Source organism: Capsella rubella, unplaced genomic scaffold (genome assembly GCF_000375325.1).
Source record: "Capsella rubella cultivar Monte Gargano unplaced genomic scaffold, Caprub1_0 scaffold_4, whole genome shotgun sequence".
Classification (NCBI taxonomy): Eukaryota; Viridiplantae; Streptophyta; class Magnoliopsida; order Brassicales; family Brassicaceae; genus Capsella; species Capsella rubella.
In genome coordinates this window covers 12640052-12654654 of record NW_006238920.1, presented here as the reverse complement: position 1 = coordinate 12654654, position 14603 = coordinate 12640052, and the positions used below count along the sequence as shown (strand labels likewise).

The window sequence follows — 14603 nt, the reverse complement described above, 5'->3', positions numbered from 1 at the left end:
CATATAATTTAATGTACTAAGGATTTCTATTTAATTAGTTTCTTAGTTTATTTATTATTTTAAATAAAATAAAACAAATGGTTGATATAAAATAAAGGATATACGTACATGTTGAAGAGGTGACTCATATTTAATAACTGTAATTAAAAAGTATATATATTCTAACTTAGAGCTACAATAACTTTTTTTTTTATTGTAAATCAGAACTTCAATAACTATTATGATGTTGAATCAAGGGCAAACCAATATTGTATAAGACATTTTGTACTGATAAAATATATGTTAAGATATTAAAAGTTAAGTAGTATGCATGCTACCATGTAATGTGGAAGAGCCAAATTGTTAATAACTAATAATTAGATATCGCTCTCTTTCTAAAGTAGTTAATCTTATGCTTTTCCAAACTCTGTAGTCTATAAATGTTCTCATATACGATATTTATTTTTGCCATATACTATGGGCTTGTTCTTTTTTATCAGTCGATGTCTACAACGACAGCACAAAACGGCGATGGCAGCCAAACACATAACAAAAAGAGTGTTGCATTTACTTAAAAGGGATAGTCAGAATTCCGGGCGATGGAGTGACTCTTTTAACAACAACGGAGACAGGTTTTAACAAAATCAGTTACTTTTTTTTAATGATTTGAACGTTGGCAATGTTTATTTTGTAGTTGCAGATAATGGTCGATGCAACCAAGTAACGAACAAAGCCTATACAGTATAGTATACACCACCACAATACTAGTTTACGCGTCGCTAATCTCCGAAAACATTTTTTTATTTTTAATTGATGATTCTATTCTCCGATCCGAAAGAATATGAATATAAAGTCAATCAAACAAAAAATTTGTTTTAGAAAGAGCAAAAATATATACAACACTCAAGAATTATACGTAGAATCTCTAACTTAATTTCTTTTTATCTTAAAAAAAAAAACATAAATCCGTTTTTCTTTTATTTTAAAAATTTCCAATAATTAATATTCCCATTTCTTTTACATGTTTTCGGTTAAAAAAATATCTTTAACACATATAATCTCAAGAATAGTTAAGTAATTTGGACATGTTCATTCTTTTTTAGGGGATACAACATCAACATGCAAGAACAAGGAACCGAATCCTTTTTTTGACATTTTGACCAAAACAAAGAAATCAGTTTTGTAGAAAGCAGAAATTAAAGAAGGCTAATATAAGCATTTCTTGTGAACAATTGCCGCTCCAGTTTCTTCATACTCAGCCTTAGTTATCCACTTCTGCAAATATAGACATTACAAACTTTACATTATAACAAACCCCAAAATAACTTACAGTAAACTTCAAAAATATACTTTTTATATATCCTATTTACCTGTTCAAAGGACCTTAGAGAAGCCAAAATGGAGCCTCCGATCCATGCACTAAACCTCCTCTCTGGAGGAATCACAATTTTAGTCTTCATATTAGAGGGTGAGAGCGCAGATATTTCTTTGGACATCCTCTGCGCGATCCCATGGAACATCGTCGTGCCACCACTCATGAGAATGTTTCCATACAAATCTTTCCTTACATCAATGTCACACTTCATTATCGAATTGTAGATCGCCTTGTGAATACCAAAAGATTCCATCCCGACCAGAGACGGCTGGAAAAGAACCTCAGGGCACCTGAATCTCTCGGTTCCTATTGTGATCACTTGACCGTCGGGGAGCTCGTAGGTTCTGTTGGTTTGTGCGGATGTTGTAGCTCTTTCCAATTCTTCCTCGTAGTCTAGAGCTACATAACAGAGTTTCTCTTTCATGTCTCGGACGATCTCACGCTCGGCTGAGGTGGTGTATGTGTAGCCACGTTCCATCATGATTTTCATAAGGTACTCGGTTAGGTCACGGCCTGCTAAGTCTAGACGCATAATGGCGTGTCGGATTGTGTAACCTTGGTAGATTGGAACTATGTGACTCACACCATCTCCTGAATCTAACACAATACCTAAATACACATAAAATTAACCGAATAAGTCATGGATTGTTGTAAGTGCAATTTATGCATGCATTTGCCTTTATTCGTGAGAACAATTGAGCAAAAACAAATAAATCACATTTTAGCATTTTTAATTATCTTAATTTTATGTGTTTGATTGTTTGCATTTGTCTTAATAAATTACCTGAGGTACGACCACTAGAATAGAGAGCGAGAACGGCCTGAGTGGCCACGTGCATAGCAGGAGTATGGAAGGTCTCAAACATGATCTGAGCCATCTTCTCGCGATGGGCCATTGGGTTTAGAGGAGAGTCAGTGAGAAGAACTGGGTGTTCTTGAGGATTCACACGCAGCTCGTTGTAGAAAGTATGGTGCCAAACCTTCTCCATGTCATCCCAATCGTTAACAATGCCATGCTCCATTGGGTATTTAAGTGTTAGAATACCTCTCTTCGTTTGAGCTTCCTCTCCCACATAAAATTCCTTCTCGTCAAATCCAATCATCATCCCCTTGTGCCGTGGACGACCTATGATGCTTGGAAACACAGCCTTTGGTGCATCATCTCCGGCTAATCCCGCCTTCAAATTAATTCACTAATTAATTCTTTAGTTTTTTCAATCTTGTTTCCTAGACCTAATTATCTACTACTCCGTTTACGTTGAAGTAGTAATCTCAAAATAAATTTAAAAATTGGTAATTATAAATACAAACGGCAGAGACCAAACTATTTTCCGCTTGCATTCTCATTTTGCAAAGATCCTTTTTTGATGATTAAAAATTAAATAAAAAGTTTCTGATGTTTTCTTTTGTTTTCTTCTGTCAATGCATAAATATTATTTTGTCTAAAGCAAAGAAGCCTTACGAAAAAATTAAGAGTGATTGTATTTTCTGCTTACCTTGATCAAGCCAGTTCCGTTGTCACACACGATTGCCTCTAACGCCGACATTATCTAAACTGGACATAACATGTTTCAACAAAAAGTTTTTTAAAATCATTGCTAAGAAGTTCTGACACAACATTATTTAACATATAGTAGAACTGTAAAACCAAAATTAAATCATAAACCAATATGCTGGCCATGGTAAACAACCATATATATATATATATATTAACAAAGATTATGCTGATTGCTAGCAAATTAACACCTTATTGAATCTTAATGATATAAGCTCATGAGAGAGAGATTAATAGGTATCACATCAAAAGCAACATAAAATCTTGATTTTTATAGTAAATCATCGTACAAGTAACTTTAGCTCTAAATCCATGCGAAATGATTTACCGTACTACATGAAGAAAACAATGAATGAGAGAAACTCAGAAACTACATTTTGCATCTTTTGAGACAGACCATCAAAATCAAAGAGTTCTCTTACTTTCAAAGATTCTGTCTTCTTAGTTGTTGTTGTCGTCGTTGTTCTTCGCCTCCGATTTTGAGTTTTGAGAAAATCTTACCGCTTTGAATTGTTTATAAAGGGCATGGAAAGAGAGACGTGCGTAGGTTGCAGTGTTCCACACTATTATGTCTTTCATTTATTTTTTACAAAAGAGAATCCTCAAATTTTGCATTTAGATTTTTCTACCCAAAAAAAAAATAAGAAAAAGATTACTAGGCTTCCAAATAAATCCAAAACTTCCCTAATTTTTTACTTTTTTATTTATAACTTCTCATTAAATTATTGCATATATTTCTAGTTTATATTATATAAAAACTAAATTAGCTTTAAATTATTAAAAAGTAAAACTTACTCATTTAACCCAAAAAAATCTTATCCAAGATGAATGATGCGACACTTGTAACCATTAAACCCATTTTTGATGTAATAATTTAATTAGATTCTTAATTGATGATTTAGTTTTAATTATTTTATAATTCCATATTTTTAAATATTATGTGAAAGACTCAATTAGATTTATTAACTTATGAATTCAGGTAAATTAATTTAATCTATTTTTTATGAAAAACATTCTAAATACATATTGGAGAAGGTGACCAAAATTTGATAGTTATAAGTACAATTGAATTTTATGTGAATTATAACCTAAAGTTACAATAAAGTATTATGATTGTACCAAAAAAATATAAGAAATTTGGTATAAACAAATTATATGATAAAAATAATTATAATTTTTTAAAAACTATATGTCACCATATATTTTAAAATAAAAAAAACTATATGCACTATATATTTTTAAACAGGAAAAATATGTGAATCAAAGATCCTACGGCTTTTTTTCTCTTATATAGGCTATCTCCTCCTTCACTAAATAGTAAATAGAACTCATCTTTTCCTACACAAAAAAAAAAAAGAAGAAGAAGTAAAACTCCAAATTTACATTTATGTTTTCACTTTTTAGCCTTCCATATGATAAAATTATTTCCTAATCTTTGATGATGAATGTGTCAACATCAGCTTATAAAGACTAAGATAAAAACTAAACTAGATTTAATATATTGAAAAAAAAGAGAGTACAAAAAGATACTCATTTATATAACCCAACAAAACTTATACTATGAATGAATAATAATAACGTGACATGTGGTACATTAGAAACCATGTGTATATAATGTAACAAATGAGTGGATTTCCCCAATTCATGATCAAAATTTAATGTTTTAAAGTTTCATATATCAATATTATGTGAATTATATATAATAAAATTTTGATCTCTTGCTCACTGAAGCAAAAAGAAAAGCTCAATTGAGGTTAACAAACATATATTTTGGAATATTTGAAAACAAAATTTGGACCTAAACCGCTATAAATAACCCAAAAGAAATGGTACGGTAAATTCTAATTTCCAAGTGGTTTTACTCAGTTTACGGTGGATCTTCAACAAAATTCGTGAGGCAGAGAAAATAATCAAGTAAAAACGTTTCATCCGCTCGTAGTTAGTTTTTATTTATACCGGCAGTAAATATTGAAATGACCTCCTCCTAATCCTATAGAGTGTTGGGTGGGTCAAACCAACTGAGTCAAGCCCGAGTCACGTTACCCACATCGGCTTTGTTTGGTTTCTTCCTCCTTGAAAGACTCAATCTTTTCTCCTCCGATCTCACAGAGATGAACGCCGCCATTAGAGCAGCGATTCTCAGGCCACAGAGCTTCTCTTCTCACCTGAAAGTCGCGTTTTTTCATTCAACCCCTGTCTTAGAACGCAAACGTCGTACTTCCTGGGAATCGGTCAGTCTCTTCTAGCTCTTTCTCCTCCGTCAAATTTTTTTGATATTTGTATTTGATTATTCCCCCAGCTCAACTTTTCCTAATTCTTTGGATTCATCCATGTCATTTTCCGTGGATTTGTGTTGTTCCTCTGTGGGCGTGGGATCATCTCTAGATAATTGATGTGGATCGAGATACTATGGCCATGTCCTTGTTTTCTCATTTTTAGCTTTTGTAGACAGGTTGTTGAAAAATGTCTGGGTTTTTTTCTTATGCAGACAAAATGTTGGGACTTTTAAGGTTTTCTTGTCTAAATTTTACTAGACTTGAGAGTTTGAACTGGTCTTCTGATATTGGGATTCATTTATCTGCAGAAATCAAATGTTCACAAGAAGAGGTTCAGACGAATGAGAGAGAAGCAAGAATTATTGCGTAATGTCAATGCTTTTGCAGCAAACATGTTTACGGTATTCATTTCAATCTATGTTTAATCACTTTTTCTGTTGGCATCACCTGTGTTTGTCTCTCTCCGGTTTCTACATTTTGGGCTTTATCTGCTCTGAAGTAACATTTTTGATAGTTGATACTGAATATTTAATGGTTTAAAAGTGGGAAGGATCTGGGGCTATTGAAACGGATATGCTAGTGTATTGTCGTCTTGGGTTAAAGTCTTTTGTCCATGATGTAGTGTTTCTTATTGCACTTTTGTTATGGTGCATTTGTTTATACTATTTTGTGGATTTTCATTTGTAAAGCTCTCAAACCTGCGGTTAACATTTTGATTCCAGAGCTGGCATGATGAGTTTGATGACGATGGTCCCTCCTCTCGAAAGCAAAACTCGTGGTTCAAAAAACAATACTCCAAGGAACCCAAAGGAAACCAGAATAACAAAAACGGCTCCTACAGTTGGGGTAAAAGTAAGTGAATGTCTTAGCTCTGTTTCTCTTTAATGACTACACTACATGTAGGAAAATTGGTAGGTATCTAGCTTGTTCAGTGCGTCTACAATCAGATCTTGTTCCTTCTTTGAATTGAAGTGTTTAAATTGTTTAGTCATCAATGTTAATTCTTGAGAATACAAGTAAAGGTGTTTCTTCCTTTTAAGTTTATATTGTTAGTCATCAATGTTAGTTCTTGAGAATACAAGTAAAGTCGTTCAATGAAGTTTGTATATGTTGTTTGTTGGCCTCAATCTGGTTCTGTTTACTAACCTCCGGCTTATCGTGGACTGAGGCTCATCCTCTGAAAATCCATTTAAAAGTTTTCTGTACTAGCTTACATAATAACTGAAATTCCTGGCTCATCATGGACTTAGGTCTTCAACCTGTCCTGTGTATTACTAAGGTTTCACAATTATGTAGTATTTCGTTGTTGAAAGTTGAAACTGTATTTATGTCATTTTGTGGAATCAACAGGTGCAGTTTTGTTTGGCTACATACTCATAACAATAGTTTTGTTCCGCTGTGTAGGGCATTTTGATTTTTGCGAAGTTGATGACGACTTTGAAGTCGACTATGTATTCCGAACTGCTTTCGGTGGATCCCGAGGTTTCTCATTTTCATTCACCCATGAAGAGGATGAACCTCGATGGCAGCATCACTCTTCAAAGTTTTCCAACAACTCTAAGAGGTCTTGGAGATCGAAATATCGGGTAGGTGAAGATGAAGAAGAAGATGACTATACTTCAGAGTCTAGCGACTCTGAGTCTGAGCCAAACCAAGTTTCTCATAGACAAGCACTTGGCCTGAGTCCTTCAGGCCCTTTAAACCTTGAAGATGTCAAACATGCGTGAGTAGTTAACTTCACTTCAATAACCGCATATTCAATTTCTCACCACTTCACATCAAACTCTTTTTTCTTTCTTGTTTACCAGATATCGAACTTGTGCATTAAAATGGCATCCAGATCGTCATCAAGGCTCTACAAAGGTATTCAATAAGATCTCCTCCTCTCTGCTCAGTGTCCATATAAGGTTTCTTTTCGTTTTATCTCTTGTGTTAATGAATCTGTGATGATATGAAAACAGGTGGCGGCTGAAGCAAAGTTCAAGCTCTGCAGTGTGGCTTATCAATCTTTATGCGAAAAGCTATCAGTGAACTAAGATCGAGAGTTAGATAGGTTTTGATTACACTTAGAGATATCTCATTACAATAAATTTCAGAAATTGTTTTAACTTTTTTTTTTTTTATATAACTTTATTCCAAAGGAAAAGCACTGCAAGATCAAGCAATGCCTCTGTTCTGTCATAATTTATTTCTTCTGATATTACCACTGATGTGTTGTTGTATTAATATACATCTCTTATGCCCTGCTTTGTGCCTTGCCTTGATTTGTGTTTGAACCGGTTACAATTTGGTCAAGAGGAAATCATATGATTGAAACAAGCCCAATCCTTCAAGCCCATAAAACAAGGTCTCTTTTTTCTTTTCTTTTTGGAATTTAGAGGATATTGTTTATTTATGAACAAGGCAGTCCTTGGAGATCAAGCAAAAACGATTAAGTAAAATATTCCATTCTTAAAAAAGGAAAATCTTCTTCTTCTTTTTTTTTTTTCTTTCTCAAAAAATAAAATAAAACACTCTTTCGTGGTGAATCACATTCGGTTAAGACGCAATGTTATGTACTCTCCTACAGAGATGAACACTACAGCCGCCATCAAATCAGCGATTTGCAGACCACAAAGCTATTGTTCTTTCCTGAAAACTGCTTTTTTCCATTCTACTCCCGTCTTAGAACGCAAACGTCGTTCTTCCTCTTCTTCGGACGGTCTCTTCTCTACATGTGTGGGTTTACCTAGCTTACATTGATTTATATCAATTTACCAACACCTAGATTTTTGAAAGCAGAGGATAAATTTATATATAGTTTTGGATTAATAGGTGTGAAAACATGTTCTGATTTCTTAGGGTTTTACATATGTGGCAGAAATCAAATACTCACAAGAAGAAGAGAAGTAAGAAGTTTTTGAGGGAACATCAAGAAGCAGTGCGTCGTGCTGTTGAACAACTTAAACAAGAAAGAGAAGAGGTAATTACATTGAGACTTATGATGTATATAACACATGTTTAATCACTTGTTTTGCTTGCCTCTTAACCAAAAAGTTTCTATCTAGCTGTAGTGTATTCGGACTCTGTTGTTCCTGAACCATGACTTAGTGTATCTCTTGGTGTAATTAATATCAGGCCTCCAAGAAAGCCAGAGAAGCCAAAGAAGCCAGAGAAGCCAAAGAAGCCAAAGAAAAACAGAACGCCTCAGCGAGTTGGCGTAAAAGTGAAGTGCTTATATATCCTTTGAAAATGTGCAACTTTTCTTGGATACATTACTCATATAGTCATATTCAAAAGAACATGTGTGTTTCCATTTTTGCAGAGCATTCTGGTCACTGCGATGACGACTTTGAATCTATATTCCGAAATCTATTTACTGAATCCAGAGATTATCATTATTCTACCCATAGAGAGAAGGAGCGTCACTGGTGGTATAACTCTTCATGGTCTTCTAATTACTCTAGTAGCAACTCTTGGAGATCGAAATATAGATTTTATGAAGGAGAAATAGGAGAAGAAGAAGAGCAAGAAGAAGAAGAAGAAGATGGCTATAGTTCAAGAAAATCCAGCGGCTCAGTGTCAGAATCAATCGAATTCCAAGCTTCTCATAGACAAACACTTGGCTTGAGTCCTTGGGGTCCGTTAAAACTCGAAGATGTCAAACATGCGTAAGTTACTTTACTCCCAAGTTCAAACACTCACAAAAAAAAAAAAAGTAACTAAAACATACATGCTCACCAAACTTGTTGTCTTTTATGGACTCAGATATCGAACTTGTGCATTAAAATGGCATCCAGATCGTCATGAGGACTCTACCAAGGTAAAACACCAAACACGATCTTTTCAAAATCCTTTCAAGTGTTCTTTTTTTTGGGCGCTAATTCTTAAATATATAAAATGACAGGCAGCAGCTGAAGAAAAGTTCAAGCTCTGCACTGTGGCTTATCAATCTTTAATCGAAAAGCTAGCAGTCAAATAAGTTTTTTTTTTTTTTTTAGTAACACTGAAGGGTACTAATTAGATAGGCGTTGATTACTTAAGAGACTTCTAATATTTTAGTGTTGACCTGAGCAGGCAAGCAATGCCTATATGAATCTTTATCTCACTTACCTGCTTTTGTGTCCGAACCGGAACCGGTTCAGCTTAATTTGGCCAAATTAAACCGTTTTTGGGTGCTGAAAAGTGAAACCAATCATACCGGACCTTTGGCTAAGTGAAAGAGTCATTTCATTCCACGACACAAATCATATCTGATTAAAAACGGGAACTCCTCAAATGTCAAAAAATTTCGTTTTCAATTGATTGGCCTTTGAGAGAGAAGAGTCATTGACAAAGAAGGTATTGCCGGAACTGAAGATATTCCGGTGAAATTCCGGTTCGTATAATGCTCAAGGCCGTTCAGATCTTGGGTTGGTCATCAGGGTTAACCATCTCGCAGAGATTAACGAAGACCCGCAAGTCCTCGACTGTCTCTTTCATCTCTACATCTCTCAATCTCTCCACTTTCTCCTCTGTAACCTCGAGCTCTCCTCGGAGAATCTTCTCTTTTAACCCAACCCGAATGTCTTCCTCACTTCCCGGGTCTGACCCAGTTGCAAATTCTCCAGCTTTCGTTTCTGTTCAGTCAGCTGTGAGTTTAATTCATCTCCTGTAAAGATCTTATCTTTGGGGTTTCTGGTCCCTTCAATGGTGTGTTGTTGCTGTTGCAGGTTGATGTTCGAAAGATAAAGTTCTGTCAATGGTGTGGAGGGCCGACGAAGCATGAGATACCTGATGGTGAGGAGAAACTGAGAGCTATTTGCACACATTGCGGCAAAATCGCATATCAGAATCCTAAGATGGTACTGTTCCTTTTGATTCTACCTACAGTTTTGTTTTTGTATTTGTGTCATTATACAATGTTTGATTAATGTGAAATTGCAGGTTGTAGGTTGCCTTATAGAGCATGAAGAAAAGATTTTACTTTGCAAGCGTAACATTCAACCTTCACACGGTCTATGGTACGAATAAGAACACTTTCTCTTTGTTCTGTGTACATAATTCATGCGAAAAATTTGAGTTTTTATTGGTAGTGAATTCTGTGTGAAGTTCTATGAATAATAAGATGGGTCTTTTGAGTACACAGGACTCTTCCAGCTGGTTATCTAGAAGTTGGAGAGTCAGCTGCACAAGGTGCAATGAGGGAAACTTGGGAAGAAGCAGGAGCCACTGTGGAAGTTATTTCACCTTTTGCGCAACTCGACATCCCTCTAATTGGCCAAGTAAAGATACATGCAAACATCCCAAGTTTTCTTTCTTCATATTAATGATTCTTATTTGGCTCTGTTTGTGTTGGATCAGACTTATGTTATATTCTTAGCCAAACTGAAGAACCTACATTTTGCGCCTGGTCCCGAATCATTGGAGTGTCGTCTTTTTGCACTAGACGAGATACCGTTTGATTCCCTGGCTTTTTCATCTATATATGTTACCTTAAATTTGGTAAGAGTATAGATAGAGAAGAGTCTCATTTGTCTTCAGTTTCCATTTAGATTTCTAAAAACCATGTTTGCTTTTTTCGTTTTGGATTTGCAGTATTTGGAAGATCTGAAAAATGGGAAACCAAAGTTTCACTATGGTACGATAAATAAAAGGTGCGTCCAATTAATATCCCCGTGTGTCTAGTGGTTGTTGAGAGATACAGTTAATAGTTTTGCTTCTTCTTTTTATATGCGACTGATTATGTGTATTGTTCTTTTCAGGCCTGGAAGTAGCCCTTCAGATATTCGCGCCTTTAGTCTTGATTACCATTTGCAGCCGTGACTCGAGGTTTGACAATCCTTTCCTTTGACATTTGTAATCTAGATTGTACGGGGCTATAATGAAGTTCTTTAGATTGGAGAGTATGATTCAAGCTAATTTGAGCTTTTATCCACAGTTTACAGAAGCAGCTCCCGGACTTGTTTCGTTCATTTTGCACCTCGTTGTTGACTAACAGAAAAGGAAAAATGAAGTTGCTTATGTGAGACATTGCTTGGCCAGATGAGAAACAAAAAGCCTGAAGATAATTTGGACTGAACTTTCTTTTCTATTCGTGGTTGGAGTAATAAAATTGGATGGCTTTTAGGTATCTCATGTCAGATGTTATGGCTGAACAAAGTGTTTCTGTTTCTGGTTTCAGTTGCTTCAATTGTAAAAGGAAAAAGTCAGATGTAGTGCAACGTTTTGATCAATTTTTGTGTAATTAAGTTACTTGTGTAACTGTTACTTACTTCAAGGTCTTGATCAGTGAAAGAAAGGGAAACCAAAAGATAGGATATTTATTCAGCCAGATTTAGGGAACACAAGAACAGAGACAATAAAAGGTCTTATTGGCACATGTAATGCATCGAATCAAATAAACTGAAAAAAAAAGATAGCAGTGACACAAACTAAGATACATCAAACGACAGAACTGAGATTGAAGGATCCTATCATGTTTGCCAGAGCAGAACTCATATCTAGCTCAAGCTGAAGCTTCTGGAGTTCAAGCTGTTGCCTCAAAGCTGGATCTTCCACTTGCTCTGTTGTTGCAGCTACATGTTCTTCCGTCTGTACAGTCTCCAAACCCTGATCAGGAACAGATTCAGCGTTTGATGTTTTTCCTCCTTCACTCGTCCCACACTTGTCAGAAGAAGCCGCCACTGGCTTAGTCTTATTCACAGCACACGAGGCATGAATATGATAGTTACAAGCATAACAGTTATAAGACCAAAACCTACCATCCATAGCCATATTACAAAGATTGCAGACAAGCTGATTGCCGAAACCAAACTGAGTAAAGGACATAACAGGAGTACTGTTGTATACCAGAAGTAGAGTGTGGAGAGGATGAGACTCATGAACCATGACCTGAGGCAGATGTGCGCACTGAACATGGAGGTCAAAGTCGCACAAAGGACAACAGTAAGAGAAACCTTTACCTTCAGTGCAGCCACAGGCTCTGCAGAGGAAAGTACCGGCGCTGTAAGTTGTGTAAGGGACTAGAGTCAAGTGGTGAAGCCCCGCGTGGGAAGGATGTTGCATCCCACGCACTGCGTTACCACATTGCTCATGAAGATTGAAGTCACATGTTGAACAGACGTATGCGGTTTCGGAATCAGAGATGATTAATTCGCAGCCTGAGCAGACAAGTGAAGAATCAGAGCTTTTATGTATCTGAATCTGCTGGAGTTTAAGAGTATGTGGATGGCTGAAATGTTTGTACTCCATTGGAGTTTGTCTCTTTGATTTAGCAATCCTGTGTGTGTTTGGAGTTTGGATTACACAATATGCATATACGGTTTCTCTGACTTTGAATTGTTCCCAAGTCTGAGTTGTTTTGATTGGTTTTAAAATATTGTTTTCTAGTTATTTATTTGGATAATGAAAACTACATAAAGTTGAAGGAAGCAGCGTTGAACTTCAGAATGTCAACTCTCTTGAGGGTTGACCAATGAAGTCGTCTTATCTCTCTCTTTAACTCTCCTTTGCTTCAAGCAGTCTCACATCGTAAGAAGAATAGAATCTTTTTGTAATTACAATAGATTAGTTTATACCATTACCTACCGCGTCTAAACCGATGTATCATTGCCTAACCACAACGGCTTACCGATCAAACGACAAGTACAGAATGAACCAAACCAAATACCAATTAAGGTTTGTTGTAATTGATATTTGGTTTAGAGTCAATTAGCACGTAGGTGAACCAACGGTTAGCTTGTGGTTATGTCCTATTGCCTTTTTCGACATATTAATAAGAGTAAACCCCCGCACAAACAATGTTAGTACGTCTCTCTTCCGACTGCAACAAATTCAAAAGCCCTAATATCGATTTCCGGAGTCTTTGCTCTTTTTGTTTGTAACTTTTGGTGTTAAAGTTTAGGTATTTGAGCTGAAGGGTTAGAAGAGATGAAGAGAAGAAGGACTGTTCTGAAACAATTGGAGTCAGACCAGGAGGGACGTCAGAGCATTGCCCAGGTCGTCTCTCTCACACGAGGTACTTTTCTTGCCTTTTTTCCATACTTGTCTCAAACCTGTACAAACTGAAGAAAAAAAAATATCAAAGCGCTCTTATTTGCTGACAATGTCGCTGTTTTATTTTCTTTTTTTGGTGTATAAGAGAGAAGCAAAAGGAGAAAACATATGTGCGAGATTCATTCGGATCTCTTGATTGAAATTCTTATAAGATTGCCAGCAAAGTCCATGGTGAGGTTCAAGTGCATCTCAAAGCAGTGGTCATCCCTTATCTCTTGTCGATATTTTTGCACCCGTTTATTTACTAGGGTCACACGACATCAACAACCACATGTATACATGTGTTTAGTTGATGAAGTCGGCGCCCAACGTGTGTTGTTATCAATATCATCAACGTCTTCTCCAGACAACACTTGTTATGTGGTCGACCAAGATTTGAGCATCACAGGGATGGGAGGCTTCTTCTTGAATGTTGTCCGTGGCTTGATGTGTTTCTCGGTTAGAAAAAAGGCATGCATCTATAACCCCTCCACCAGACAGCGCTTGACCTTACCCGCCATAAAATCCGACATCATTGCTCAGCAAGGTGAAAGGAAGGATACTCGGTATTATATTGGACACGATCCTTTTAATGATCAATACAAACTATTATGCACAATTGCTATATCCTCTGAATTTTTCGAAAATCTTAAGTCAGAGCATTGGGTCTTTGTACTAGAAGCTGGAGGTTCTTGGAAAAAGGTTGTTCCGCTCAAGAATTACCATCCCCACGCTCCTTCTACAGTAGGACATTTTATCAATGGATCGGTAGTACATTATATGGCTTGGCTTGATATGGAAACTTGTGCTGTTGTGAGTTTCGACGTTACGTCTGAAGAGTTGACCACCATCCTAGTACCTCAGGATGCCCGGGATGTGGCTCTGCCTGCAGATAGGGTGAAGGCGGGTCTTATCGAGTATGGTGATAAAATAGCTGTTTTCGATCATACCCACCTCAAAGAAAAGTTTTTGGTGGACTTATGGGTATTGAGAGACGCGGGGAAGAAGATATGGTCGAAGAAGAGGCGGTTTTTACAGCCTTGTCAAAAGCATTTAGTCCATGACATTGAACTGATAGTAAAAGGCACAACTCAAAATGGTAAGGTTATCTTGGCACCGGTGAAGATGCATTCTCATTTATATATTTTGTGTTACAATATGGGAAGCAATGACCTTAGCAAGGTTGAAATCAAAGGAGTACCACACATTTGGTTTGATAAGGAGTACTATTTCGACTTGAAGTACTCTATGGATGAGAGTGAGGGCATCATCTACTTGGAAACTTGACCATTGACTTTATTTGTCTAGCTGTTTAAGAAATTTACAACTGAGTTAATTTTTTTCGTTTTTGTCAGATAGTTAATTTGATTTTCTAGATATGTTAAATGAATGTTTCTCAGAACAAAACTGAGTTAATGAATGA

At 36.2% G+C, this 14603-nt stretch overlaps 6 protein-coding genes across 8 annotated transcripts; 4 read left to right on the top strand and 2 right to left on the bottom strand.

Moving 5' to 3' along the window:
• Positions 1-1049: 1049 nt before the first annotated feature.
• LOC17889457 (actin-66) lies at positions 1050-3450 on the bottom strand. Of its 2 annotated transcripts, none has more exons than XM_023784026.1 (5): positions 3332-3450; positions 2851-2909; positions 2139-2532; positions 1350-1963; positions 1050-1254 (listed from the first exon to the last, which is right to left on the bottom strand). In XM_023784026.1, the coding sequence occupies exons 2-5, from the start codon at positions 2899-2901 to the stop codon at positions 1186-1188; spliced, it is 1128 nt and encodes a 375-aa protein (XP_023639794.1). In that variant the 5' UTR covers positions 2902-2909; positions 3332-3450; the 3' UTR covers positions 1050-1185. The 2 variants fall into 2 exon arrangements, with proteins under 2 accessions (XP_023639794.1, XP_006295821.1); XM_006295759.2 differs by having other exon boundaries at positions 2851-2904.
• A 1451-nt stretch (positions 3451-4901) lies between these two features.
• LOC17889839 lies at positions 4902-7444 on the top strand. The gene is made up of 6 exons (XM_006293441.2): positions 4902-5140; positions 5494-5586; positions 5908-6037; positions 6590-6908; positions 6994-7048; positions 7147-7444. The coding sequence occupies exons 1-6, from the start codon at positions 5021-5023 to the stop codon at positions 7219-7221; spliced, it is 792 nt and encodes a 263-aa protein (XP_006293503.2). The 5' UTR covers positions 4902-5020; the 3' UTR covers positions 7222-7444.
• Positions 7445-7756: 312 nt separating this feature from the next.
• On the top strand, positions 7757-9146 carry LOC17889882. The gene is made up of 6 exons (XM_023784654.1): positions 7757-7903; positions 8046-8147; positions 8303-8384; positions 8490-8835; positions 8933-8987; positions 9072-9146. The coding sequence occupies exons 1-6, from the start codon at positions 7757-7759 to the stop codon at positions 9144-9146; spliced, it is 807 nt and encodes a 268-aa protein (XP_023640422.1).
• A 288-nt stretch (positions 9147-9434) lies between these two features.
• On the top strand, positions 9435-11417 carry LOC17887807 (nudix hydrolase 23, chloroplastic). The gene is made up of 8 exons (XM_006294692.2): positions 9435-9797; positions 9877-10008; positions 10091-10167; positions 10293-10428; positions 10508-10648; positions 10742-10800; positions 10909-10975; positions 11085-11417. The coding sequence occupies exons 1-7, from the start codon at positions 9552-9554 to the stop codon at positions 10967-10969; spliced, it is 852 nt and encodes a 283-aa protein (XP_006294754.1). The 5' UTR covers positions 9435-9551; the 3' UTR covers positions 10970-10975; positions 11085-11417.
• Positions 11418-11448: 31 nt separating this feature from the next.
• Positions 11449-12446, bottom strand: LOC17888480. Its single transcript, XM_006295667.2, has one exon. The coding sequence runs from the start codon at positions 12395-12397 to the stop codon at positions 11588-11590; it is 810 nt and encodes a 269-aa protein (XP_006295729.1). The 5' UTR covers positions 12398-12446; the 3' UTR covers positions 11449-11587.
• Positions 12447-13075: 629 nt separating this feature from the next.
• On the top strand, positions 13076-14467 carry LOC17888483 (F-box protein At2g40910). Of its 2 annotated transcripts, none has more exons than XM_023785157.1 (2): positions 13076-13191; positions 13294-14467. In XM_023785157.1, the coding sequence occupies exons 1-2, from the start codon at positions 13076-13078 to the stop codon at positions 14465-14467; spliced, it is 1290 nt and encodes a 429-aa protein (XP_023640925.1). The 2 variants fall into 2 exon arrangements, with proteins under 2 accessions (XP_023640925.1, XP_006293468.2); XM_006293406.2 differs by having other exon boundaries at positions 13133-13163; positions 13287-14467.
• Positions 14468-14603: the final 136 nt, after the last annotated feature.